The sequence below is a fragment of the Leopardus geoffroyi genome, chromosome C3 (genome assembly GCF_018350155.1).
Source record: "Leopardus geoffroyi isolate Oge1 chromosome C3, O.geoffroyi_Oge1_pat1.0, whole genome shotgun sequence".
NCBI classification, from domain to species: domain Eukaryota; kingdom Metazoa; phylum Chordata; class Mammalia; order Carnivora; family Felidae; genus Leopardus; species Leopardus geoffroyi.
The window spans coordinates 24,657,130-24,682,825 of NC_059338.1; the positions used below are offsets into that span (position 1 = coordinate 24,657,130).

Consider the following 25,696-nt stretch of genomic DNA (forward strand, 5'->3'; position numbering starts at 1 on the left):
ATTAGAAGGTCAGTTTTCTGTATAATGCGATGAATGGAAAATGTGTTTCTCTATATTTCTTACACTATTTGAATAAATAGAAAAGTAAATTAATGAATGTTTATCTAAAAAAAAAAAAAACCGCACTGTTTCCCTACACTGAGTTGGTCTGAGAAGAAAAGGTAGGGCTCTGATTTCTGATGAGAGCAGAAAAGAAAATAAAGAAGATAAATGATCTTAGCAATAAAATCAATACTTTCATCTCTCAATCAAGTTGCTCATTTACATACCAGGGCTAGGATATACATAGTCGGTAGATCATATACGTACCCAAATAGATCTGTAGGGTTTTATTTATGAAGAGTCTTCATACAAGTTTCTATATCATATGACCCACAAGATATAACTTTAGCTTCATTAGCATGTCCCAGTCATCTGAGTTTTATAACTTCCCTTGTCCTGGAAACCCTGATGCAATGAGTGAAGTTAGGCTAATAAGAGGATATAATTCACCAGTGAAACAATTCATTTCCCATTTGATTTTTTTCTTAAGGTAAAACATCATTTATACTGTTTTTGTTTGTTTTGTTTTTATTGCAAGGGAATCGTTGTGATTTTCCAGAAATAAAACATGGTAGTCTACACCATGAAAGTAACTATAGACAAAACTTTCCAGTACGCGTAGGAGAAAAATATTGGTATTCCTGTGATCAAAATTTTGTGACTGTTTCACAAAAGCCCTGGGAATATATTCATTGCACACAAGAAGGATGGTCACCAGCAGTACCATGCCGCAGTAAGTCAACCTTTATAATTGTATGTGTATAAATATTTCAAATAGTAGAGGGGGACAACACATAAGTGAATACAATTAAGCTTAGTATGACTAACATAAGGCCAAAGGATGAATGTTATGAGCAAAAATACCAATATAAGTCTTTCCTTTTATGAAGAGTTCTTCATAAAAATCACACTAAAGATAAAGCGAGAGGCTTTCTGAAAATAACTATATCATTTACAAGGACTTAATTACAAACAATTTTGTACAAATAATTTTTAATTGGCTATTTTCACTGAACTTATGGGTTTTAAAAAATTTTTGTTTCTTATTTTCATTATTTTTAGGACAATGTATCTTCAATCATTTGAAAAACGGAGAGTATCCAAAACAAGGAGTTAAATATTTACAAGGTGAAAATGTAAGCGTTAGCTGCAATTCTGGCCACAGTCTTCAAAATGAGCAGACTGTAATGACCTGTACAGAGGATGGCTGGTTCCCTCCTCCTGAATGCATTCCTCTCAGTAAGTAAATGATCTGAGATCCCAATGTATTATGGTTTTCTAACCCCCATCTATATTGACTGTAACAAAATATTTATAACAACTTTCTTATCTCCCCTATGGAACTACTTAGTTTTATTTTTTCCAAGTGTGTATGAGTGGATATACAAATTTCTTGATACATGTATAGCAAAATAAATGTTTACTGATAGGCATTAGTCAAGAAAACAGTAATGGAAGTACAAGGAAGAAACCTCTAATTTAGGGTGACACAAGAGGAAGGAGGTAGATGTGGCGGTGTAGGAGGATCCTAGGCTTACCTCATCCCATGAATACACCTAGATAACTATCAAATCATCCTAAATACCCTAGAAGTTAACCTAAAGACCAGCAGAACAAATTCTGCAACTGAAGGTAGAGAACAAGCCACGTCAATGAAGTAAGATGTGTAGAGATTCAGTTTTCTTTCCCAAACTGAGAAGAAACAGATTGTGAACACTGAGGTGGGAAAGGAGTAGTGGTCAGAGGGAATGGTGAGAGACAGACTGAAACACAGGTGAGCACACACGAGAAAACAAATCTCCATAGCAATTGGTTTGGAAAGGGAGAGGGGCCAAATTTTGTGAGCTTTGCAAGCAGTGGGGCTTAAAGCCTAGGGTATTATAAGGACAGTGTACTTGGCCCTGGGAGAGTTCAAACAGCATTGAGGCTGCTCTTGGAGAAAAGGCAAGCAAAGAGCCTGTGGATATACAGCATGGAAACAGCAATCTGAAGAGCACTTGGAGAACACAGTGGGGAGGTTATTTGCTCACCTTGGAGAATATTGCAGAAAGGCAGCCTTCACAGAGACCCCTCTGGGAACAAAGGAACTGGTAGGTACCATTTCCCTCCCCTGCCCTTCAGCATATAGACATGGTCACAAGTGGCACAGGACCCACACTTGCTCTCTAACTTGCTTCTACCAAGCCCTGCCTCCCCATGCTCCAGTGGAATCACCCTTCCCAGTCACACTTGGCCTCAGTCCCAGCACAGGTGGCCCCCAACCCCAAAAGCCCAGACCAAATCCCTGCCCACACCTCATCTCCCAACCTGGGTGTTTGGGGTGCCATGTTTCCAGCAGCAGTGGTGAGAAGTCTCATCTCACAAGCAGACCAGAGCACACCAAGTTAAAACTCACCACATTCAGGCCAGAGACCAAACACTGCCCACACAGGCAAAGAGAGCCTCTGCAGATGAGGGGCATGAAGGACAAAGCGATCAGGACACAAGAGCAGTGTGAACACACCACACATTGGAGACACTCCCTGAAGTGCCAGGCCCTGGGGAACAGGGTTGGCGACACCTCAGGGCACGACAGAACCTCTTTTTCATAAGGCCATTAGCCTCAAGAACAGGAGAAGTAGCTGACTTTCCTAATACAGAGAGGCAGGCACAGAAACTTAGACAAAATGCGAAAACAGAAGAATGATCTGTGAAAGATGAAAGATCTGTACAAGGCCAATGCCAGAGATCTAAGTGAAACAGATATAGGTAACATGCCTAATAGAAATTTAAAGTAAAAATTATGAAGATACTCACTGGACTTGAGAAAAAAAGTGGAAGACATGAGTGAGACTCTTAATAAAGAGATAAGGAATAACATAGCAGAGATAAAGGATTCACCAAACAAAATTAGATGCACACTTGATGGAATGAACAGCAGGCTGGAATAAGAAGAGGAACAAATTAATGACCTAGAAGACCGTGTAATGGAAAGTAATCAAGCCAAACAAAGAGAAAAAAGAATGGTGCAAAATAAGAATACGTTCAGGGGAGTCAGTGACTCCATCAAACATAACAACATTCATATTAGAGTAGTCCCAGAAGAAGAAGAAAGAAAAAACATGGCAGAAAATTTATTTGAAGAATTAATAGCAGAAAAGTTCCCTAATGTGGAAGGAGGAAACAGATATGCAGATACAGAGGGCAGAGAACCCCCAATAAAATCAACAAATGCAAACCACACCAAAACATATTGTAACTAAATTGGCAAAACATAGGGATATAGAAAAAATTATAATAGCAAGACAAAAAAAAAAAAAAAAAAAAAAGGCAGTCACATGCAAGGGAAAACCCATAAGGCCATGAGAGCATTTTTCAGCACAAACTTTCCAAGCCAGATGGGAGTGGAATGATATATTCAAAGTGCTGAATGGGAAACGTACTCTATCCAGCCATGAATATTCCATCTAGCAAGGCTATTATTCATAATAGGAGAGTTTCCAAGACACACAAAACCAGTGAAGTTCATGACCACTAAACCAGACCTGCAAGAAATATTAAGGAGGACTCTTTGAGTGGAGAGGAGAGACCAAAAGTGACAGTATGAAGGTAGGAAACACAAAAGCACTCAAGATGAATATTTCTGTAAACAAATTTCAGTCAAGGAACTCACAGAATAAAAGGATGTAACATATAACATATGACACCATATACCTGGAGAAGAGAGGAGTAATGTTTGGGTTCAAACTTTTGACCAACTTAATAGACTGCTATATACAAAAAATGTTATATACAAACCTAATGGTGACCACGAATCAAAAATCACTTATGAATATGCAAAGAATAAAGAGAGAGAAATACAAAATATCACTAAAAAAAACCCCATCAAACCATGAAAGAGAGAAAGAGAAGAAATGATCAGGGAAAATCTTCAGAAACAGCCACAAAACAAGTAATACAATGAAAATAAATGCATGTCAAAATTATTTTGAATGTATGTCATTTAAATGCTCTAATCAAAAGACATAGGGTGACGGAATGAAAAAAACAAGACCCATCTGTATACTGCCTACAAAAGAATCATTTTGGACCAAAAGACAACTGCAGATTGACTGCAGATTGACAGTGAGGGGATGTAGAATATTTATTGTGCAAATGGATGTGAAAAGAAGTTGGAGTAGCAATACTTATATTGAAGAAAGTCGACTTTAAAACAAAGAATGTAATAAGAGACATAGAAGGACACTACATAATAATAAAGGGGACAACCCAACAAGAAGATACAACTTTTATGTTGTGGAGTCACGAGTTGGGTGTATAAATATTACATGCCTCAACAAATTCAAAAAGATCAAAGTCACACCATGAATCCTTTCAGAACACAGTGCAATGAAACTATTAAGTCAACCACACACACACGCACACACATCTGAAAAGGACACAAATACACGGAAGTGAAAATACACGCTAATAAACAATGAATGGGTCAACCAGGAAATAACAGGAAAGAAAATACATAGAAACAAGTGAAAATGAAAACATAGCCGTTCAAAACCTGTGGGATGCAGCAAAACTGTTCTAAGAGGGAAATTATCGTAATACATGGTATTGGCACGAAAACGGACACATAGACCAATGGAAGAGAATAGAAACCCCCCAAACTAGACCCACGAACGTATGGCCAACTAATCTTTGACAAAGCAGGAAAGAATATCCAATGGAAAAAAGACAATCTCTTTAACAAACGGTGCTGGGAGAACTGGACAGCAACATGCTGAAGGATGAAACTAGACCACTTTCTTACATCATTCATAGAAATAAATTCAAAATGGATAAAGGACCTGAATATGAGACAGGAAACCATCAAAACCCTAGAGGAGAAAGCAGGAAAAAACCTCTCTGACCTCAGCTGCAGCAATTTCTTACTTGACACATCTCCAAAGGCAAGGGAATTAAAAGCAAAAATGAACTATTGGGACCTCATGAAGATAAAAAAGCTTCTGCACTGCAGAGGAAATAATCAACAAAACGAAAAGGCAACCAACGGAATGGGAAAAGATATTTGCAAATGACATGTCGGACAAAGGGCTAGTATCCAAAATCTATAAAGAGCTCACCAAACTCCACACCCGAAAAACAAATAATCCAGTGAAGAAATGGGCAGAAGACATAAATAGACACTTCTTAAAGAAGACATCCAGATGGCCAACAGGCACATGAAAGATGCTCAGTGTCGCTCCTCATCAGGGAGATACAAATCAAAACCACACTCAGATACCACCTCACGCCAGTCAGAGTGGCCGAAATGAACAAATCAGGAGACTATAGATGTTGGCAAGGATGTGGAGAAACGGGAACCCTCGTGCACTATTGGTGGGAATGCAAACTGGTGCAGCCGCTCTGGAAAACAGTGTGGAGGTTCCTCAAAAAATTAAAAATAGCTCTACCCCATGACCCAGCAATAGCACTGGTAGGAATTTACCCAAGGGATACAGGAGTGCTGATGCAGAGGGGCACTTGTACCTCAGTGTTTATAGCAGCACTTTCAACAATAGCCAAATTATGGAAAGAGCCTAAATGTCCATCAACTGATGAACGGATAAAGAAATTGTGGTTTATACACACAATGGAATACTACGTGGCAATGAGAAAGAATGAAATATGGCCTTTTATAGCAACGTGGATGGAACTGGAGAGTGTTATGCTAAGTGAAATAAGTCATACAGAGAAAGACAGATACCATATGTTTTCACTCCTATGTGGATCCTGAGAAACTTAACAGAAGACCATGGGGGAGGGGAAGGAAAAAAAAAAAAAAGGTTAGAGAGGGAAGGAGCCAAAACATAAGAGACTGTTAAAAACTGAGAACAAACTGAGGGTTGATGGGGAGTGGGAGGGAGGGGAAGGTGGGTGATGGGTATTGAGGAAGGCACCTGTTGGGATGAGCACTGGGTGTTGTATGGAAACCAATTTGACAATAAATTTCATATTAAAAAAAAAGAATTTGGGAGTTTCCCAAATAAACCTTTCCATGTTTATATTCAAAAAAGAAAGAAAGAAAGAAAGAAAGAAAGAAAATTGAACAGATCAATTACCAGCAATAAATAAATAAATAAATAAATAAATAAATAAATAAGAGTTAATGCCTATTCTCAAACTACTCCAAAAAAAAAAAAAAAAAAAAAAAAGGAAAAGAAGGAAAAACTCCCAAATTCATTCTATGAAACAGCACTACCCTGATACCAAGCCAGATACAGCCACCACAAAATAAGAGAACTATAGTATATGTCAATATTTCTGATGAATATAGATGCAAAAATGCGTAACAAATACTAGCAATCTGAATCCAAGAATAAATTTTAAAAAATTATTCCCCACAATGAAGTCATGGCTGTTCACGACTTATACCCGGTGATTTCTTCCTGAGTTGCAAGGATGGTTCAATATTCACAAATCAATCAATGTGTGATACATCACATCAATCAAATCACATCAGTAAAAGAAAAGATGAAAACCATATGATCACTTTAACATACACCAAAAAAAACCATTTGACAAAGTATAACATCCATTCGTGATAAAAGCTCTCAACAAAGTAGGGTTAGAGGGGACATACCTCAACATAAGAAAGGCTATACATGAAAAACCCACAGCTAACATTATCTTTAATGGGGGAAAATTATGAGCTTTCCTCCCAAGGTCAGGAACAAGACAAGACATAACAAGACGAGGAGGTCTACTCTTCCACTTTTACTCAATAAAGTACTGGAAGTCCTAGCCACAGCAACTAGAGCAAAAAGAAATAAAAGGCATTCAACTCGGTAAGGAAGAAGTAAACCTTTCACTATTTGCAGATGACATAATATTCTATACAGAAAACCCAAAAGACTCCACCAAAACGTGCTAGAACTGAAGTGAATTCAGAAAGCTATAGGATACAAAATCAGTGCACAGAAATCTGTTGCATTTCTATATAACAATAATAAAGTAGCAGAAAGACAAATTAAGAAAACAGTCCCATTTACAATTGCACTAAAAATAATAAACTACCTAGGAATAAACCTAGCCAAAGAGGTGACAGATCTGTACTCTGAAAACTATACAACACTGATGAGAGAAGTTAAAGACAACACAAAGAAAATGGAAAGGCATCCCATGTCCATGGGCTGGAAGAACAAATATCGTTAAAATGTCTACACAACCCAAAGCAATCTGCACAATCAATGCAACCCCTACCAAAATACCAACGACATTTTTTATAGACCTAGAACAAACAAGTGTAAAATTTGTATGGAACCACAAAAGGCCCTGGTTAGCCAAATCAATCTTGAAAAAGAAAAGCAAAGCTGGAGGCATCATAATCTGGACTTCAAATTAATATTACAAAGATAGTGATCAAGAGCGTATGGTACCCAGAAATAAACCTGCAATTATACACTCAATTAATTTTTAACAAAGCTGGATTGAATATCCAGTGGGAAAAAGACAATCTGCTCAACAAACGATGTTGGGGAAACTCCACAGCAACATACAAAAGAATGAAACTGAACCACTTTCTTACACCATACACAAAAATAAATTCAAACTGGATTAAAGGCCTATATGTGAGACCTGAAATTATAAAAATTCCTGGAAGAGAGTAGAGGCAGTAAGTTCTCTAACATCAGCCACAGCTTTCTAGATAGATCACCTGTGGCAAGGGAAACAAAAGCAAAAAAGAAGAAACTATTGGGACTACATTAAACTACAAAGCTTCTGCACAACAAAGGAAGCAATCAACAGAACTAAAAGGCAACCTATGGAATGGGAGATGATATTTACAAATGACATGTCTGGTAAAGGGTAGTATCCATAATATATAAAGAACTTATAAAACTCAACACCCCAAAACCAGATAATCCAATGAAAAATGGGTAGAAGACATGAACGGATATTGCTGCAAAGAAGACATACAGATGGGCAATAGACACATGAATGATACTCATTAGCACTTATCATCAGAGAAATGCAAACCAAAAAAACAATAAGATGTCACCTCACAGGTGTTGGTGAGGATGTGGAGAGAGTGGTACCCTCTTGCACTGTTGGCAAGAATCCAAACTGGTGCAGCATCTCTGGAAAATAGTATGGAGGTTCCTCAAAAGGTTAAAAATAGAATTGCTGTAATATGCAGCAATCACACTCCTGGGTATTTACCCAAAGAATACAAAAGCACTAATTCAAAGGGATACACGCACCCCTGTCTTTATTGCAGCATTATTTGCAATAACCAAGATATGGAAGCAGCCTAAGTGTCTACCAATTGATGAATAGATAAAGATCAATGGACTGTTATTCAGCCATAAAAAAGAATGAAATCTTGCCATTTGCAACAACTTGGATGGACTAGACAGTATAATGCTAGGCAAAATAAGTCTGTCAGAGAAAGACAAATACATATGATTTCAGTCATATGTGGGATTTAAGAAACAAAACAAATGAGCAAAGGGAGGAAATTTGAGAGAGAGAGAGAGAGAGAGAGACCAAAAAAAAAAAAAAAAAAAGGCTCTTAAGTGTCTTAAGTGTAGAGAACAATATGATAGTTACCAGAGGGGAGAAAGCCGGCAGAGGGGATGGGTGAAATAGGTGATGGGGATGAAAGAGTATCCTTGTCATTACGAGCACTAGGTGATGTATGGAATTGTTGAATCACTATACTGTATACCTGAAACTAATATAACACTGTATGTCAGCCAACCGGTATTAAAATTAAAACTTAAATACATAGGTACATGCAGTCAATCTAGAAAAAAAATAGAGTACAAAGAATTTTGAAAGCAACAAGAAAGAAAAACATGCTTCACATACAAAGGCACTTCTGTGGGAGGTGTTTCTAGTAATACATGCCTGCAGTAAAAAAAGAAATGATCTCAAATATACAGTCAAACTGTATACATCAAAAAGCTAGTAAAAGAAGGGGGTACCTGGGTAGCTGAGTTGGTTGAGTGTCCAACTCTTGATTTCTGCTCAGGCGATGATCCAGGATCATGGGCTTGTACCCCACATAGTGCTCCGCACGTGAGGGTAGAGACTGTTTCAGATTCTCTCTCTCCTACCCCTCCCTACCCTGACTTGTGATGTCTAACAAATAAAATGAAAATTTTTTCATTAAAAAACTTGGAAAAGAAGAAAAAACTAAGCCTAAAATTAGCAGAAAGAAGGAAATAACAGAAATCAGAGCAGAAATATATGAAATAAAGACCAAAAAGTCAACAAAATAGATACCTACCTTTTTCAAAATGTAGACAAAATTGACAAACCTAAGCTGATTAACTGATTAAAAAGAGAGATCGTATAAATAAAATAGAAATGAACTTGAAGATATTCAACTGATGCCACAGAAATGCAAATGTCCATAGGAGACCACCATAAATGATTACACACTGACAAATTGGATAACAGAGAAGGGATAAGTTCCTGGAAATATAAAACTGACAAGACAAAATCATTAAGAAATGGAAAATCTGGGGCGCCTGGGTGGCTCAGTCGGTTAAGCGTCCGACTTCAGCTCAGGTCACGATCTCACGGTCCGTGAGTTCGAGCCCCGCATCGGGCTCTGGGCTGATGATGGCCCAGAGCCTGGAGCCTGCTTCCGATTCTGTGTCTCCCTCTCTCTCTGACCCTCCCCCGTTCATGCTCTGCCTCTCTCTGTCTCAAAAATAAATAAACGTTAAAAAAAATTTAAAAAAAAAGAAATGGAAAATCTGAACAAACCAATAACAAGTAACAACACTAATAATTAATTTAATATATCTCCTCAAAGAAAAGTCTGGGAACAGAAGTATTCACTGGTAATTAAAAGAAGATTTAATACCAATTTTTATTTAAAAACTCCAAAATTTTGAGGGAGAGCACTTCCAAAAGTAGTTGACAAGATATTAACTTTAATACCAAAACCAGACAAGGATGCTACAAAAAAAATTATACCCAACATCACTGATAAACATAAATATTGAAATGCTCAACAAAATGTTAAAAAACTGAATTCAATAGCACATTAAAAGATGCACACACCATGATGAAGTTGGGTTTATCTATGGGACTCAAGGGTGATTCAACAGATTTAAATCAGTAATATGATATAGCACATTAACAAAATGAAAGGTAAAAATCATATAATCATCCAGATAGATGCACAAAAAGCATTTGACACAATTCAACATCCATTTATGACAAAAACTGACAACAATTAGGTATTGAAGAAATGTACATCAACATAATGAAGACCATAAATAAGAAGCCCATAACTAACATCACATTTGATGAAAAGCTAAAAGCTTTCCTCAAGGATCAGGAAAAATACAAAGATACCCACTCTCATCAGTGTTGAAAAAGGGAAATAAAATGTATCCAAATAAGAAATAAAGAAGTAAAGAGGCACCTGGGTGGCTCAGTCGGTTAGGCATCCGACTTATGCTCAGGTCATGATCTCACGGTTCGTGGGTTCAAGCCCCACATTGGGTGCTGTGCTGACAGCTCAGAGCCTGGAGCCTGCTTCAGATTCTGTCTCATTCTCTCTCTGCCCCTCCCCGACTTGTGCTCTGTCTCTCTCTGTCTCTCAAAAATAAATAAATGTAAAAAATAAAAATAAAAAATAAACAAGTAAAATTAGCTCTGTGTGCATATGATGTAATCTTTAGGGAAAACACTAAAGACTCCACAACAACAACAACAACAACAACAACAACAACAACAACAACAACACCTGTTAGAATTAATAAATGAATTCAGTAAAGTTGTAGGATACAAAATCAATATACAAAAATCTGCTGTATTTCTGAACACTAATAATGAACTATCAGAAAGAGAAATTAAAATAAGTTTTCATGAGATGTGGGTGTTACCTAATTCTGGAGGTTTCAAGGGCCAAAAATAATCTTTCAGGAGTAAAATATATCAAAGCTAGAGAGATTCTCTTCTATCAGAAAACAAAGTAAAACAATTTTTTGTATATTGTTTCAAGTACAAGATGGTTTCCAATTTTACAGTTAACCCTCAAATGGAAAAAATAATTGACATTATCAATCGTAAGAATTACTTACAAATTAATTAAAAGTACTATTTTATAAAGATGTGTATGAATGTTATACACAGTTATGTAATCCAGAAAACTCGAGGTAGTGGCGTTTAATCCCGAACTCTGTGTTTCAATGCCAATATGATAAATAGGAATTCGCCTTCTGCTGTCAAGAAAACTCCAGTTTTTAGAAATAGTTGTGTGATGTTTACCTATACGGTGTGATTTAAAGTTGTGCAGTGACCCAACTGCCTTCAGTATCCTCTCTTCTTTGATATGTAGTAGGGGCACCTGGGTGGCTCCGCAGGTTCGGCATCCGACTCTTGATTTTAGCTCAGGTCATGATCTCACAGTTTGTGGCATTGAGCCCCACAGCAGGCTCTGCGCTGACACCTGGGAGCCAGCTTGGGATTTGTCTCTCTCTCTCTCTCTCTCTCTCTCTCTCTCTCTCTCTCCCTCTCCCTCTCCCTCTCCCTCTCCCCCCCTCCCCCTCTCCCCCTCTCCCCCTCTCCCCCTCTCCCCCTCTACTGTTTGCACTCTCTCAAAATAAATAAATTAACATTAAAAAAATAAATTCTATTTAAAAAAAGAAAAAAGAAAATGTTTTTTCAAAAAAGAAAAAAAGAAATGTATTGATATTACTAGATTCAACAAACCTGAAATTTATGTGGAATAACAAACACTGTGAATAAATACTTTAGAATAGTAAAATCCAATAGTATTTACTGCAGTTTACTGTGAATCATTATAAGCTGAAAAGTTCTCTATTACAATTTCAGTGAGGAAAGGTAGAAACGGATGATGAGGGTGAAGAAGGGGACTAAGGAACTCTGGAAGGTGAGGTGGCCCTGGGGACGGGAGATCTGATGGGTGAAGCGTGACAGTGAGCGCCATGAGAAGGGTCAGAGCAGATGCCCCAGTAGTGTCACAAGAGGGAGACGTGTGCCACAGCAAGCCTTATTTTTAATGTAGACATATCTAGAGAATCCATATGGTACTCTTCTGCCTGCACATAATGTTAAACTAGAACTGAATTATTAAGTATTGCTGGAATTGTTCTTAGCTGAAAGTAAGTCCCCCAATGATACATAAATTAGTAGGTTCTTCATCTTTGGCCTTTGATTGCTAGGGCTTCTGCCAAAGTCTACATTGATCCACTTTTCTTTGCTCAATCCCCCATTGTTCTACAACTTTGCACTTTTCCTTCATACCAGTTATGCCTCGCCCCTCACCCCACACACCATCCCCTACCTGCGCAGGATGTAAGATTTTCCCAACCAGTCTATCCTGTGCTCACTTACCTGATGTGCTCTTTACCCATATCTTAACAACTTTAACTAGTTTCAGAATATGGTGCATAAACAAGAGATGATGTAATTGAGGTAAAAAGTGCTATATTTTAGAAAAAAAGAACAAAAGGAAAGGGGTAAAAGTATTTGACAGAGCACTTTTATGTGTTTGGACATTTTAACTGAAAGAACCAAGTTTCTCAAACCATGTTGACCAAAAATGTAATAGATAGGAAAGTGATTATAGAATTGTTCCTTCAAAGGCTCCCAAAAGCCTTTTTGAACAAAATTAAAATGATTCCTGACTTCAAAATTATGGCATAAATTCAAAATTAAGACATGTAGACAAGAGGTACAATGGAGTTACAGATAGCAGAGTTTCTTGGGTTCATGCGATAGAGCTTTGAGATCACTGCACAGGTGTTCTCATGTCTTACCTTTTACATTGCTTGCCGTCCACTGTGCTCTTCCCATGGGTTGCCTGCAATCTGCGGATATAATGGAAAGGTTCCAAAAGAGCTTCATATTCATCCATTCATTCTTTCATTCATTTATTTGCCCATTCAGTGGTCACTTTTTAAGTGCCTGCTAAGTGCCAGGCATTAGGACTAGCATGTACCAAAAGGCCATTTAGTGGGGAAAACAAAAGGAATGATTATTGTATTTCATCAACATATTGTATTTTACTGTATAAAGCATTGTGATGGAGACAAGCAAAAGAGAGACTACAGGATCATTTAGAGGAGGCAAGAAATCCAAGTTGGAATGAATTTGGAGTGGGATCGGGTTGGGGAGTTTGTTTGTAAGAGGTGGAATGAAGAGAGCCAAATCTGTCAGGGTCACGATGGCATCTTGGGTAGGCTTTGAAGGTTGGATGGCAGTCATGGAAATAAGGATGCCAGGGAGGAGGACATTCAAGACTGAGGAACATGGCTCCTGGGTGGCTCAATTGGTTAAGCATCAGACTCTTGATTCAGCTCAGGTCATGATCTCAGTCTTGAGATCAAGTCCCATGTGGAGCTCCACACTGGGAATGGACCCTGCTTAGGATCCACTGATAAATGAATGGATAAGGAAGATATGAGATATACACACACACGCATACACACACACACACACACACACACACACACACACAATAGAATATTATTCACCCATGAGAAAGAAGAAAATCTTGATATTCACAACAACATGGTTGAACCTAGAGGACAATACGTTAAGTGTAATAATCCAGAGATAGCAAATACTTCATGATAAAACTTCTATATGAAATCAAAAAAGAAAAAAGAAAACATCAAATTCATAGAAGCAGAATGTGGAATGCAAGTTCTGTACCAGTGGTGGGTGTGGATGCTGGTCCAAGCGTGTAAGCCTTCAGTTATAAGATAAATAATTCCGGAGATCTAATGTACTGCATAATAAGAATCAAAGTAAATAACTGTAAACTATAATCAAATAACAAAGGAAGTCATCAAAAGAGGAGCAAATTGAAAAAAACAGATGCAAAACAGAAGACAATTAGCCCCATGTTAATAGTAAGTGTTTACCTACCAGTAATTCCTTAAATTTAAATTTACCTATTAAAAGGAATAGAGTACCTGAATGATTTAAAATAAAATAACCAAGAAATCACTTTAGATTTAAAGACACAATAGGCTAAAGTGAAGGAATGGAAGAAGATATTTCATGCAAATGGCAACCAAAGAATGATGGAGTGATTAAACTTCTATGAGAAAAAAAAAAAACTGACTTAATCTAAAACTGTCTCTAGAGATGAAGATCATTATATAATAATAATGAGTCCATTCATCAGGAAAATGGTAACAATTTTCTTTTTTTTTTTTCAACGTTTATTTATTTTTGGGACAGAGAGAGACAGCATGAACAGGGGAGGAGCAGAGAGAGAGGGAGGCACAGAATCAGAAACACACTCCAGGCTCTGAGCCATCAGCCCAGATCCTGACGCGGGGCTCAAACTCCCGGACAGTGAGATCGTGACCTGGCTGAAGTCGGACACTTAACCAACTGCGCCACCCAGGCACACCGGGTTCTGGGTATTCTAAATGTCGCTTCATTCCAAAAAGAAAAAATTAATTAACTATTTTGATTTAGTATCTTTGTCGCTTACTTTTTCTGTCCCAGGAATTTGGATGATTCAGATTTTTCCAGGTTTTCATTTGTAAATGACTCCTTATTTTTGTGTTGTTATAGTGAATCTTTATAAAAATGTTTATTTATATGCTTATCTTTTCCTTATACTTTCTGCCTTTCAGAATCATGTTCAAAATCAGAGATAACAATTGAAAATGGATTTTTTTCTGAATATGAACCTACATATTCCTTAAATAAAGAAACACAGTATCAATGTAAACCAGGATATGTAACACCAGATGGTAAAACTTCAGGACCGGTTACATGTCTGAAAAGTGGATGGTCACCTCAACCCACATGTATTAGTGAGTAATTTATTATGTTCATATTTATTATCCTGATGACCATTGAACAAAAGTTTAAGTTAATTCTTTTCTGGGGGGAGGGGCTGACACGATTCCCATTTGAAAAGATAAATGAAAAACGATGTAATTTTTTGCCTTTAAGAGTAATCACTTATACAGCGTAGTAGCAGGACATCTTTCAGTTTACGTTATTTTCCACTTTAAAACATCCTGTGATTTGGAAACGAGTTAGGGAGCCTTATGTGTATTCTCCTGGAAACTCACTTATTTTTGGCTGGCAAAATATATTTGTGCCTATTCCTGCTTTTTTAGGTGATCAGACTTTGATGACAGAATCTTTGTTTCTAGACATGAAAGTTACGTTTGTAAGTGAAGATGTGGGTCCATAGTGCAGAATTTTAATTAAAGTATGGAGTTTATGGTTGACATTCCAGGGTAGCCCACTTTAAAAATCCTCTCCTTTAGAAAATCTTCATAAACATCTAGTTAGTGGAGAAGGAATACTGCTAGATGGTGCCAAATACAGCTGTGTTGAAAGATTTCCCTGTCCCTGGATGTTTATGAAGATTTCTATGAACAGTTTCCTCAGTTTTTCTTATCCTCCAAAGCTACACAGTGATAGTTTTGAACCGATATTTACATATTCACTTTAAAGGAAGTGGATATTTGAATATCCATTTGTACTGTTTTCATTTCCTTTTTTTTTTTTTTCAATTTCCATGCTTACTATGGGCACTAGCCACAAAAAAAATCATAAAAGTGGCTCCCATATAAAGTCATTTTATACTGAATGTTAGTTAGTTATCCATTGTAATACTTACTATGGAAGAGAAACACACTGTCTCTCTTCACTAGTATAGTTTTGCTTTGTTTTTTAAAGCTTTAAGGTAGCTGGCTCTGTAACACAGCATAAAATTTGAGATGAATTACCTAATCTTCATGAACACACTGTTAGCAAAAATTAAAACTTTTAACATTTTACTGTCTTATAACTAATAATAAAAATAGTTATCTCTCCATTCAATCTTGGTAAGTTTAGAAAAATGAACAGCCATTAGGAAAATATTTGGGGAAGAAAATCAGCATGTGAGCTTTAGAAATTGTGATGTTTTAAAGTAGAGTTTTATAGAATGTTTAAAAACTTACTTGCATTTTTGAAAACCAGTCGTACTCAACTGATCCAGTTTTGTCTGGAATATTTGTCACCTTGCTAGTGAATGTGGCATCTTAGTTCACAAAATCCTATTCCTCTCTGCTAGTTAAAATAGGATGCACCTGTAATGGCCTATTTGATTACAAGCATGGCATAAACACATAAGTATAACTGATTGAGAAAAGTGTTCGTAGAAAAATTTTTTCAGAGTGTTTAAGTGATAAGAAAAATGCTGTGTAGAAACATATTTTTTCATTTCGAGTAACTTTCAAGACAATGATTTATCACTGGTATTCTTAGATTAATTTAATATGATACTGAATTTACTAGCACAAGCTAATTGATAAAGGTGTTTTTTTACCTCCTTGGAATGGGACTTAATTACATCGTCCATTAAATAATATTAGAATTGAAGTCTTCAATTCTGTTATGCATTAGAATCTTGTGACATGCCAGCATTTGAGAATGCCAAAGCCAAAAGCAATGGCACGTGGTTTAAACTCAATGACAAGTTGGACTATGAATGCCACGATGGATACAAAAGCCAAGATGGGCACGCAGGTTCAATAGTGTGTGGGAACGATGGTTGGTCTCACAAACCAATATGTTATGGTAAGTACCATTTTTCCAGGTATTTTTTTTCATGACTAACAAAATTAACAAGACGTGTTTAAGATATCCCAATTTGAACAAATTTGCATTATTTAAAGTCATTTTGGGGGCATCTGGGTCGCTCAGTGGGTTAACCTCAGACTTTGGCTCAGGTCATGATCTCACAGTTCTCGGGTTTAAGCCCCATGTGGGGCTCTATGCTGACAGTTCAGAGCCTGAAGCCTGCTTCAGATTCTGTGTCTCACTCTCTCTCTCCACCCCTCCCACTCACACTCTGTCTCTCTCTCTCTCTCAAAAACAAATAATCATCTAAAAATAATTAATTAAGTTTTAAGAAGTCATGATTAAAATCAAGGTGTCTTCTTCTGATTTACTGTAACCTGGGAGAAGAGGGTGTTTGAAAGCCCAAGGACCATTATCTCTCTTTAACACAGTGTTTCCTATGGGCCATGTACATGATAGGTTTATAAACAAAGAATTATTTTGTTATTCTAAATGCAGGCTATCATATTATTTAAAACTGGGTTCTTTGAGTGTATGCTATAAGAAAACCAAAATTGTAGTTTCTTACAATTTCCTCAGCTATTTTGCCCATGGGTTTCTGCTTTTACACCTTCTGCCTTGAGTGTTAATTTCTGCAGGCCCTGAGAGAAGCTCTTTATTTTAGGAATTTAGCTTATTTTTATTTGGGAATGTCACGAATGTCACAAACTTGACAAATTTGAAGGGATAATTTTACACATTCTTAAATTGAATCAGAATAATCAATAATTTATTAATAGATAGTATAAAGGTTTAATAACAATAGATAATTGGGTATGATATAAATACTCAGGATGCCGAGAATATGCCTAACTATTTGGCTTTGAACATGGTTCCTTATTTTGTTTCATTTTTCAGTTTGATTTCTGTACTAATATAATGTAATCAATTTAAATTAAACTATTTTAATAGTTTCTTAGAAACTGTTAGATGTGTCTCCTAGTGTTCTGGTTGTCCAATTATATTTACATTAAACAAAATACTAATCTTATTTGAGTGCAATTTTAAAAATGTAGCATCAGGGTTTTTTTTTTTTTTAATGTGAAGAATATGTTTCTGTTTTGGGAGTACAAAATAATATAGCATTTATTTTATAAATGTCAGTTATAAAATCAGATCCAGTGTAAGCAAGTTGACCTTCCAAATACATTTTCAGGGTACATATGTTGCTCTTCAATGCCTTAATATTTCTCAAGGTCCCCTATGAATTTAGAGGGCGTAGAAAACCTAATATGTAAAATTTTCTGTGGCTCCTCTGTATAAGCAGTACCCAGCACCTCATTTTAATAAGACACATATAAAATTTACTTTGCCAATGATTAATTTTATATTCACACCAAATTATTTGAACATTTTTATAGAAATAGAATGCAAGATTCCTGAAATAGAAGATAACTTAAATATTCAGCCTAAAGAAGACAAATATAAAGTCGGAGATGTGTTGAAATTTTTATGCACAAGACTTAAAAGAGTTGGACCAGATTCAGTTCAGTGTTACGACTTTGGATGGTCCCCTAATCTTCCTACATGTAAAGGTGAATATTTATCTTCTAATTGCTACAACAAGAAATAGGATTTTTGAAACCAACATTTTTATGTTTTTGTTTCTCTCACGCTTAATTTTCTGTTGGCTTCAAGTGTGTGTGTCTGTAATCTAATTCATTAAGCCAGGACATGTGTTGGGTAGTAGATATCTCAGATTTTCTTATTTAAGAACTCAATCTCCACTTGTTTCTTGAAATATGTAGTGGTAATAGCCATAGATACGTATATTATGCCTCAGTGTTTGTTCCTTTTCCTTTTGACTACAATTCCACTGTTAATATTGGGCACTGGTATGGCATGGGCCTTCCCTCAACCTTCATCGAGTGTCTAAACATTATTCAAGCAATGTATAGTTAATTGAGTCCATTCAATCACATGTATGTCTTAACCAAAGTTAAAATATGTCGATAAAATGCTAGCCTCAAATGATGACATTTTTTTCAAACAGTTTTGATAAAATTTTTCCATGGCATATGAATATTGTTAACATTTACATGACCATATTTATTAATTGGTTTGCATACATCTTTAGAATATCTAGATTATTAAACATGTTTTCTGGGTTTCAATATACTTCCAATATACTAGTTCAGTGTAATTAACAGTACTGGGTTGCGGTGCCTGGGTGGCTCAGTTGGTTGAGCATCTGAATCCTGATTTCAGCTCAGGTCATGATCCCTGGGTCATGGGATCGAGCCCCATGTCGGGTTCCATGCTGAACATACAGAGCCTGCTTAAGATTCTCACTCTCTCTCTTTCTCCTCTCCCTTCTTATCTTCTATCTCTCTTTCTAAAATAATAATTTTCAAAAAGGAACTGGGAAACATGTTTCTTGTTTAAGCACTATTTGTTTTTCATTGCTTAAGAAGGCTATAATAAAGTACATTATAAATAATATAAATTAATTAAAGAAAAAATTCCCCATTTTATTGTTTTTTAAGTTGTGAAATAGGTAATTTGATCATTATTTCCACATTATTTCTCCTGTAGAGCAAACAAAACAGTGTTCTCCACCTCCTCAACTCCTTAACGGGAAAGTTAAAGAAACACAGAAAGAAAACTATGAACACAACGATTTGGTGGAATATGTGTGCAATCCTAGGTTTCTGATGAAGGGTTTTAATAAAATTCAGTGTGTTGATGGACAGTGGACAGACCTGCCTATTTGTATTGGTAATGTATAAAATATATTCATATTTAAAATAAACCAACCTTTTATATTTATAGAAACACATAAATTATATTTCATAAGTAAACATATTTTTCTGAACTTTTCACAGAGGTGGAGACTACATGTGGAGATATACCAGAACTTAATTACAGCTATGCTGTTCAGACTTCTAACCCTCCCTTTCACCATGGAGATTCAGTGGAGTTCAATTGCAGAGAAGGATTCACAATGATTGGACAGAAATCAATTACATGTATAAGAGGATTATGGACCCAACTTCCTCAGTGCATTGGTGAGAAGACACTTCTCAAATAGACGGTCAATGAAATGTAATATTTGTATTGTAAAAACTGTATCTGCAAACATAGTTTTAAAATTTAGATATATGCTTGAAAATGTCAGGTCTTAAATTATAATGATGCTTATCATCTACAAAAGAAAAATATAAACTAGCCAGAGAGTCTGATCACCCTTTCTATCCCTGAAATTAACATGGTTTTTAAGTGTGAAGGTAAACTTTATTTACAGTTATTCATATGAATTAAATCTGAGTATTAATCGCCAGGAAAATAGAAGCATATTTGCATAAATCCCATTTTTGTTTTACACGGCACTCTTGTTTCCAGGCCCTGGAAAACAGACAAAGTCAAGAAAGTGCCCACTTGCTACGTCCCTATAGGAATCTTGCCTCTCTCAAAGCTTCTGAGGATTTCCCAGTCTGTTTCAAATGCGGCAGCAAGAAGTTAATGTGCCAAAGGGTGGGTGAGCTGCAGACCCTCTGGGTTCGCAGTATAAGTCAGTCAAAGGAGGCAGTCAGGGTGGGGCCAGGAAACAAACCTGATTGTTGGACTTCACTCTGGTTGATGTATGTGCATCATCCTGACCTTTGGATGACCATGTCTTTGATGACTAGCTGGGAAAATATTGGGGGCCCTTTTCCTTTTTCCCTTGGAATGAGTTCTTTCCTACGGTTTTCTTAGGTCCTACATTCAAAGAGAGTCCTGGATGTCCAATCTTACTTATTCACCAGATATCTAGGCATTAATTGTTCCAAGGAGAAGGTAGGGCCTAGGCTCATGTTCCATGAGAGCAGAGATTGACACCCGTTTTGTTCACGATGTAGTCCCAATATACAAAGCACTGGTGAACATACAGCAGACATTAAGTAGGAGTTTGTTGAATGAACCCTTAGGTTTTGTTGCTTTTTAATCCTTACATTTTTGCTAGACACATTCCCATGAGAAGTATTGCCAGTCCTTCAAGACCAAATTTCATCTTTGTCCTCTTCTATCTCCACAAACGATTTCCCCTCATTTATATGGGGGAAAACCCAAGGTTGTAACAGGCATGAAAACTCTCAACTTTTCACTCTTATACTAAGACATCTATTTCATTTATTACTCTTTTTAGCTCTCAGAGTTTGCCTTTCCAAAGTTAATCTTCGACCTATATTCAAGTTTACCATAATCCACTTTTAACTATCATAGACCTTACTCCAATTTCTCCTCTCAGTGTTTATTTTGTACCTCTAGCTAGTCTAGCTTTTCACTCTTCTCAAAATGTTTATTTTCTCGTAAGAATCAAGGAAAATCTTTCAGAAACCGGTCAATCATAGGACCATGACAACACCCACCACCACTCCTTTTGACTATAGGTGAGTTACTATCACCTGAAGAAAACCTAGTTTTCTCTTCAACACTGAGGACAAGCCCTAAAACCAGAATTTATTTTCAGCCTTTAGTGTGTTTTGAATTATTCCCCTTTGTTTTATTTTTTATTGTATTACAAAACCATTACTTTTTGGGTAATTATTAAAAAATCCAAAGACCTACATCAATTGATATTTTATCAACTTGACAAAGTACTGCGGGCTGCATTGAATTTTTGAAGTATGTAGTTGTATAAAAAATTGTTATACTCGTATTGTGTCAACAAAATTTTCTCTTACAATATTATTGAATTATAGGTTGACCTGATGTACAAAATAGTTTTTCAAAGATTAGAAGAGTATATACAGTTAACAGGTTGTGACTTGTAGCACCCAATTTCTTACTCCAAGTATTTGTCCCATTTTAGTGATCATGGAAAAGATATGCTTACGTGTTCACATTTTACATAATACATCTTAGATGTGTTTATTAAATTACCTTAAGTGAAGGGGTACCTGGGTGGCTCAGTCGGTTAAGCATCCGAATTTGGCTCAAGTCATGATCTCACGGTCAGTGAGTTCAAGCCCCGCGTCAGGCTCTGTGCTGACATCTCAGAGCCTGGAGCCTGTTTCAGATTCTGTGTCTCACTCTCTCTGACCCTCCCCCGTTCATGCTGTCTCTCCCTGTCTCAAAAATAAATAAACATTAAAAAAAATAAAAAAAAAATTACCCTAAGTGAAAAAATATATTCATTTTTCTGAAACACGATATTTAAATTGGCAGCTTCATATATTCTATTTCCACAGATAAATAGGAGACCAAATTTAACCAGGTGATGACTGTTCAGTGTGTAAATCGTCCAAAAAAGTGAGCCTCTTAATGCTTTTCTAATCCCCAAAGTGCAGGCTGTATTTATGGCAGACATTTTCTCTGAAATTTCAAAGCCTGGACACAGGACTTATGTTCAGACATAATAAATAGCCCATCACATGCAATATGATCAGGAATAACGTGGTTGGTGGGACTTATGGGCATAAATTCTAATTTCGATGTACTATTGAGTCTAAGCTATTGTTCTGCATTAACTGCTTTGATTCTTATAAGTAGTCTTTTCAAGGCAATATTTTCATTCTCTAGCAACAGATGAACTTCAGAAGTGTAAACACAGCTTAACAAAACGTGAGGTAAATTCATTGAAGACAGAATTTGATCATAATGAGAACATAACTTACAAATGTAGAGGACAATTAGGACAGAAACACTCAACGTGCATAAATGGAAGATGGGATCCTGAACTAACCTGCACAGGTAAGCTCTTGTTTATAGTACTTTCAAAATCTTACTCTATTTCTTCTGAACTTGCCAAAGCAGTATTTAGGCATCTTTAAACATGTTTAGCTATTATTATTACAAATAACTTTGAAGCCGGAAGGGAATTTAGAAACTAACCAAAACATCATTTCTAGATATTAAGTGCATCAGTGCTTCAGTCAGCTATAAAACATCCCACCCAGAAACTTGATGGCCTCAAATTAACGTCCGGTCGGGTATCTTTAAGAAATAGTGATTTGGTTTTCTTTGAGGCTGAGGAGAGCACAAAGATGGCATCCCCTGGTCCATGTTCCCTGAGAGCACCTCGGTGGCCCCCAGATGTGTGGCAAATCTCAAGTCCACCCCTCAGGCTACCGGTCTAAGACAGATAATTAGGCTTGTTCCCCAGAAAGTCTGGGCTGTGTTTCAGGCTGCTTTGTAGTGCCCCGGAGGTAGTGGCCCACCAAGAGTTATCTCTCGGATTGTTGTAGTGTGTTGCAGGCCCCAGAAATGCAAGCCCCTCAGGCCACTAGAGCCTGGGGATCAAGGAGTGTGCCCTCTGTGGGCTGAGCATGCTGGCCAGCTTTAGCGAGGCAGCAGAATGCAGGGCTGGGGCCCGCTCGCCGGCTTTGATGGAGCCACAGGAGAGCCCTGGGCTGGAGTGCACCCACTGGTGCCATCAAGGTAGAGGGAAAGTGTAGACATGGCACCTGCCGGAGATTTAGTTGCCAGACCAACCTCTGGTAAAATGTATCAAGAGGAAGTAGAAATTAAGATTATTAGGACAAATGCTTAAACAAGCAGATATAGAAGAGAATAAATCCTTGAGAATACATTGAAAAAATATGCCAAGATAATGAAAACAGAAATAAGAAAAAAACTTTTGATTAAATATAAAATACTCCTGCATCTGTCTAAAGATAGAAATAGAAAATATGACCATATTAGTCAGGATGAATGAATTATATTCCGTCAACAATTTCTCTGAATTGAATACAAAGTGTCAGATAATTGGAAGGACTCAGGAGACTTCCCAATGTACAGTCACATAAGGTCTTTAATGAAATAAACGCATGGCAGGAGAAAGCAAAACGTAGGTATCACAGAGAGGTCCAAAAGCCTCCAGGGTTAGTCGCCCAGAGTCTTCCCTCAGTGGAACAGGACATCTTTGTCTCCAGATTATGAACTGCCACGATACATGTGAGGTATCTCTGCTTTATGGGAGCTCAAACGCAAGTTTGCAAAGGAATCTTGTATACCTTGCTGGTCATAGAAGGAAAGTCAGGCTGTCTAATCCATTAAACAGGGTGCATTTCATCACCTGTGTATCTCTAAACAGTGTCGGCAACCTAGTCAACAGTATCTCCAGAGAGTTTTGAACTTTAAACAACACACTGTTAATCACTAATGACCATATCCAATTCATGTCTTGGCCAGGAACCTGTATCAAATAATTGATCTTTAACTACATGTAATTCTTCCTTTGGCTAATTATTTTCCATTCCGCATCTTATACGGGTTTTAATGCAATCACAATACATTTGATTATAGATAGCTGTATAAAGATCCTAATATCAGTATTTATTTAGTGCCTGTTACTGAGTGGATGATTCAGTTAGTACATCGCAATGGTTAGAAATAATTAAAAGAAGTTTTACATAAATTATGCACGATTTATCACAGAAGGAATAAAAGGAAGATACTACCATTAAGACCACGTGTGATGTATTAAAGCGCTCTACAAGCTGAAGAGTATCACATGTTTAAGCATAACCTTATTATTTGATCGTTTATGATACATTATTATTGGGCTTTCTCGTTAGTATTTTTAACTTCCGGTTTTCATCACGAAATCTAATTTTCATATTTGTAGAAGTACAAATGCAGTCATGCCCACCTCCACCTCAGATTCCCAATGCTCACAATATGGCAACGACGGTAAATTATCAGGATGGAGAAAAAGTATCTGTTGTCTGTCAAGACAATTATATGATTCAGGATGCAGAGGAAATCGTGTGCAAGGATGGAAGATGGCAGTCAATACCACACTGCATTGGTCAGTAATGCATAACTTGCTTTGTAACATTCTTTCAAATGAGGTTAATACTCCCCTGTGCTTTGTGTAAATGAACAAGATAAGGACCTGTCTATCTATTTCACTTTATCTTGAAACAGTAAATTGCAATCTAAGTATACAAATCAATCGGCATTCTTTCACTTCTACTATGAAAGAAACAGACCAAAACTTTGGGTTACTGTGTAAATACCATAGAAAATTTGTTTGTAAATACCGTAGAAAATTTCCCTCGTGATGAACAGGACAAGAATGTGGGGGCAGAGTGAACAAGCAGATACTACTGTAGATTTGATGGAGACATGAGCTTGCAAATTCCAGATGTTTTTTAGTTTTTCAGTAATTTAATTTTTCAGATTACCCTTATTTTAAAACCTCAACTAGTATTTGATTACATTTTTCAATGTGAACATTGATCTGTGTTCTTTATGCAGAAAAAAGCCCATGTCCTCAACCACCTCAGATAGAACATGGAACCATTAAATCATCTCAATTTTCAGAAGAGATGGATGAAACATTGAAACCTGAGGTTTATGTACATGGCACCAAATTAAATTACACTTGCGAGGATGGTTTCAGGATATCTGGAAAAGATGAGATAACGTGCCACCTAGGAAAATGGAGTTCTCCACCTCGGTGTGTAGGTGAGGACAATACGCAAACCACAATTCTATTTTCGATGTAATCCATTAAGCATAATCAATTGTCAAATTCGTGAGAAAGAATCCTTTAGATTTCTAAATATACAAACTCATTTATAGCTATATATCTAAAATCATTTATATATTTATGTACCTTACCAGCAATTTTGCATAATCAAGTCTATCCTCTTTGTGTTCATTTCATTGACTTATTACAGACTCACTTTGGATTCTGGCAATTGTGTAATGAAAACTAGATGTGTAGCACAATTAAGTTAAACCTACCTATTCATATTCCTTTCCCATGTATAGAACTTGTTCTGTTTGCTTTGCCATGAGTTTTTTTTTAATTTGTTTTCTCTTTCCTGTAATGTCATTTCTAAGTTCTTACAATATATGGGAGTTAGGATGATTACTTCTCAATGCTCTTCTTTTTATTATTCACTATTGGTTTGAGAAACACTGATGGTCTCTTTCATAAATATATTGAAATTTTTATTATTTTTATTTTTTAAGTTTTAGTTTAAATTCCAGTTAGTTAACATGCAGTGTAATATTAGTTTCACGTGTAGAATATGGTGATTCAACACTTCAATACAACACCTGATGGTCAAAACAAGTGTTCTCCTTTATCTCCATCACCTATTAAACCCATCCTCCCACCCACCTCCCTTCC

At 36.6% G+C, this 25,696-nt stretch overlaps 1 protein-coding gene across 7 annotated transcripts in view; it reads left to right on the forward strand.

Annotated features, from left to right (window-relative positions):
• The window catches only part of LOC123586779 (complement factor H-like), a 106,106-nt gene that overhangs the window by 72,716 nt on the left and 7,694 nt on the right, over nt 1–25,696 (forward strand). For 5 of the 7 annotated variants that reach the window (XM_045456169.1, XM_045456171.1, XM_045456166.1 and 2 more), the window contains 10 exons: nt 581–775; nt 1,105–1,281; nt 14,640–14,822; nt 16,414–16,587; nt 17,991–18,164; nt 19,165–19,347; nt 19,455–19,637; nt 22,132–22,302; nt 24,179–24,361; nt 24,814–25,023. In XM_045456169.1, coding sequence (XP_045312125.1) covers nt 581–775; nt 1,105–1,281; nt 14,640–14,822; nt 16,414–16,587; nt 17,991–18,164; nt 19,165–19,347; nt 19,455–19,637; nt 22,132–22,302; nt 24,179–24,361; nt 24,814–25,023 — 1,833 coding nt within the window. The remainder of the gene's footprint in view (nt 1–580; nt 776–1,104; nt 1,282–14,639; nt 14,823–16,413; nt 16,588–17,990; nt 18,165–19,164; nt 19,348–19,454; nt 19,638–22,131; nt 22,303–24,178; nt 24,362–24,813; nt 25,024–25,696) is intronic. The other 2 variants (XM_045456170.1, XM_045456164.1) reach the window with 1 other exon arrangement.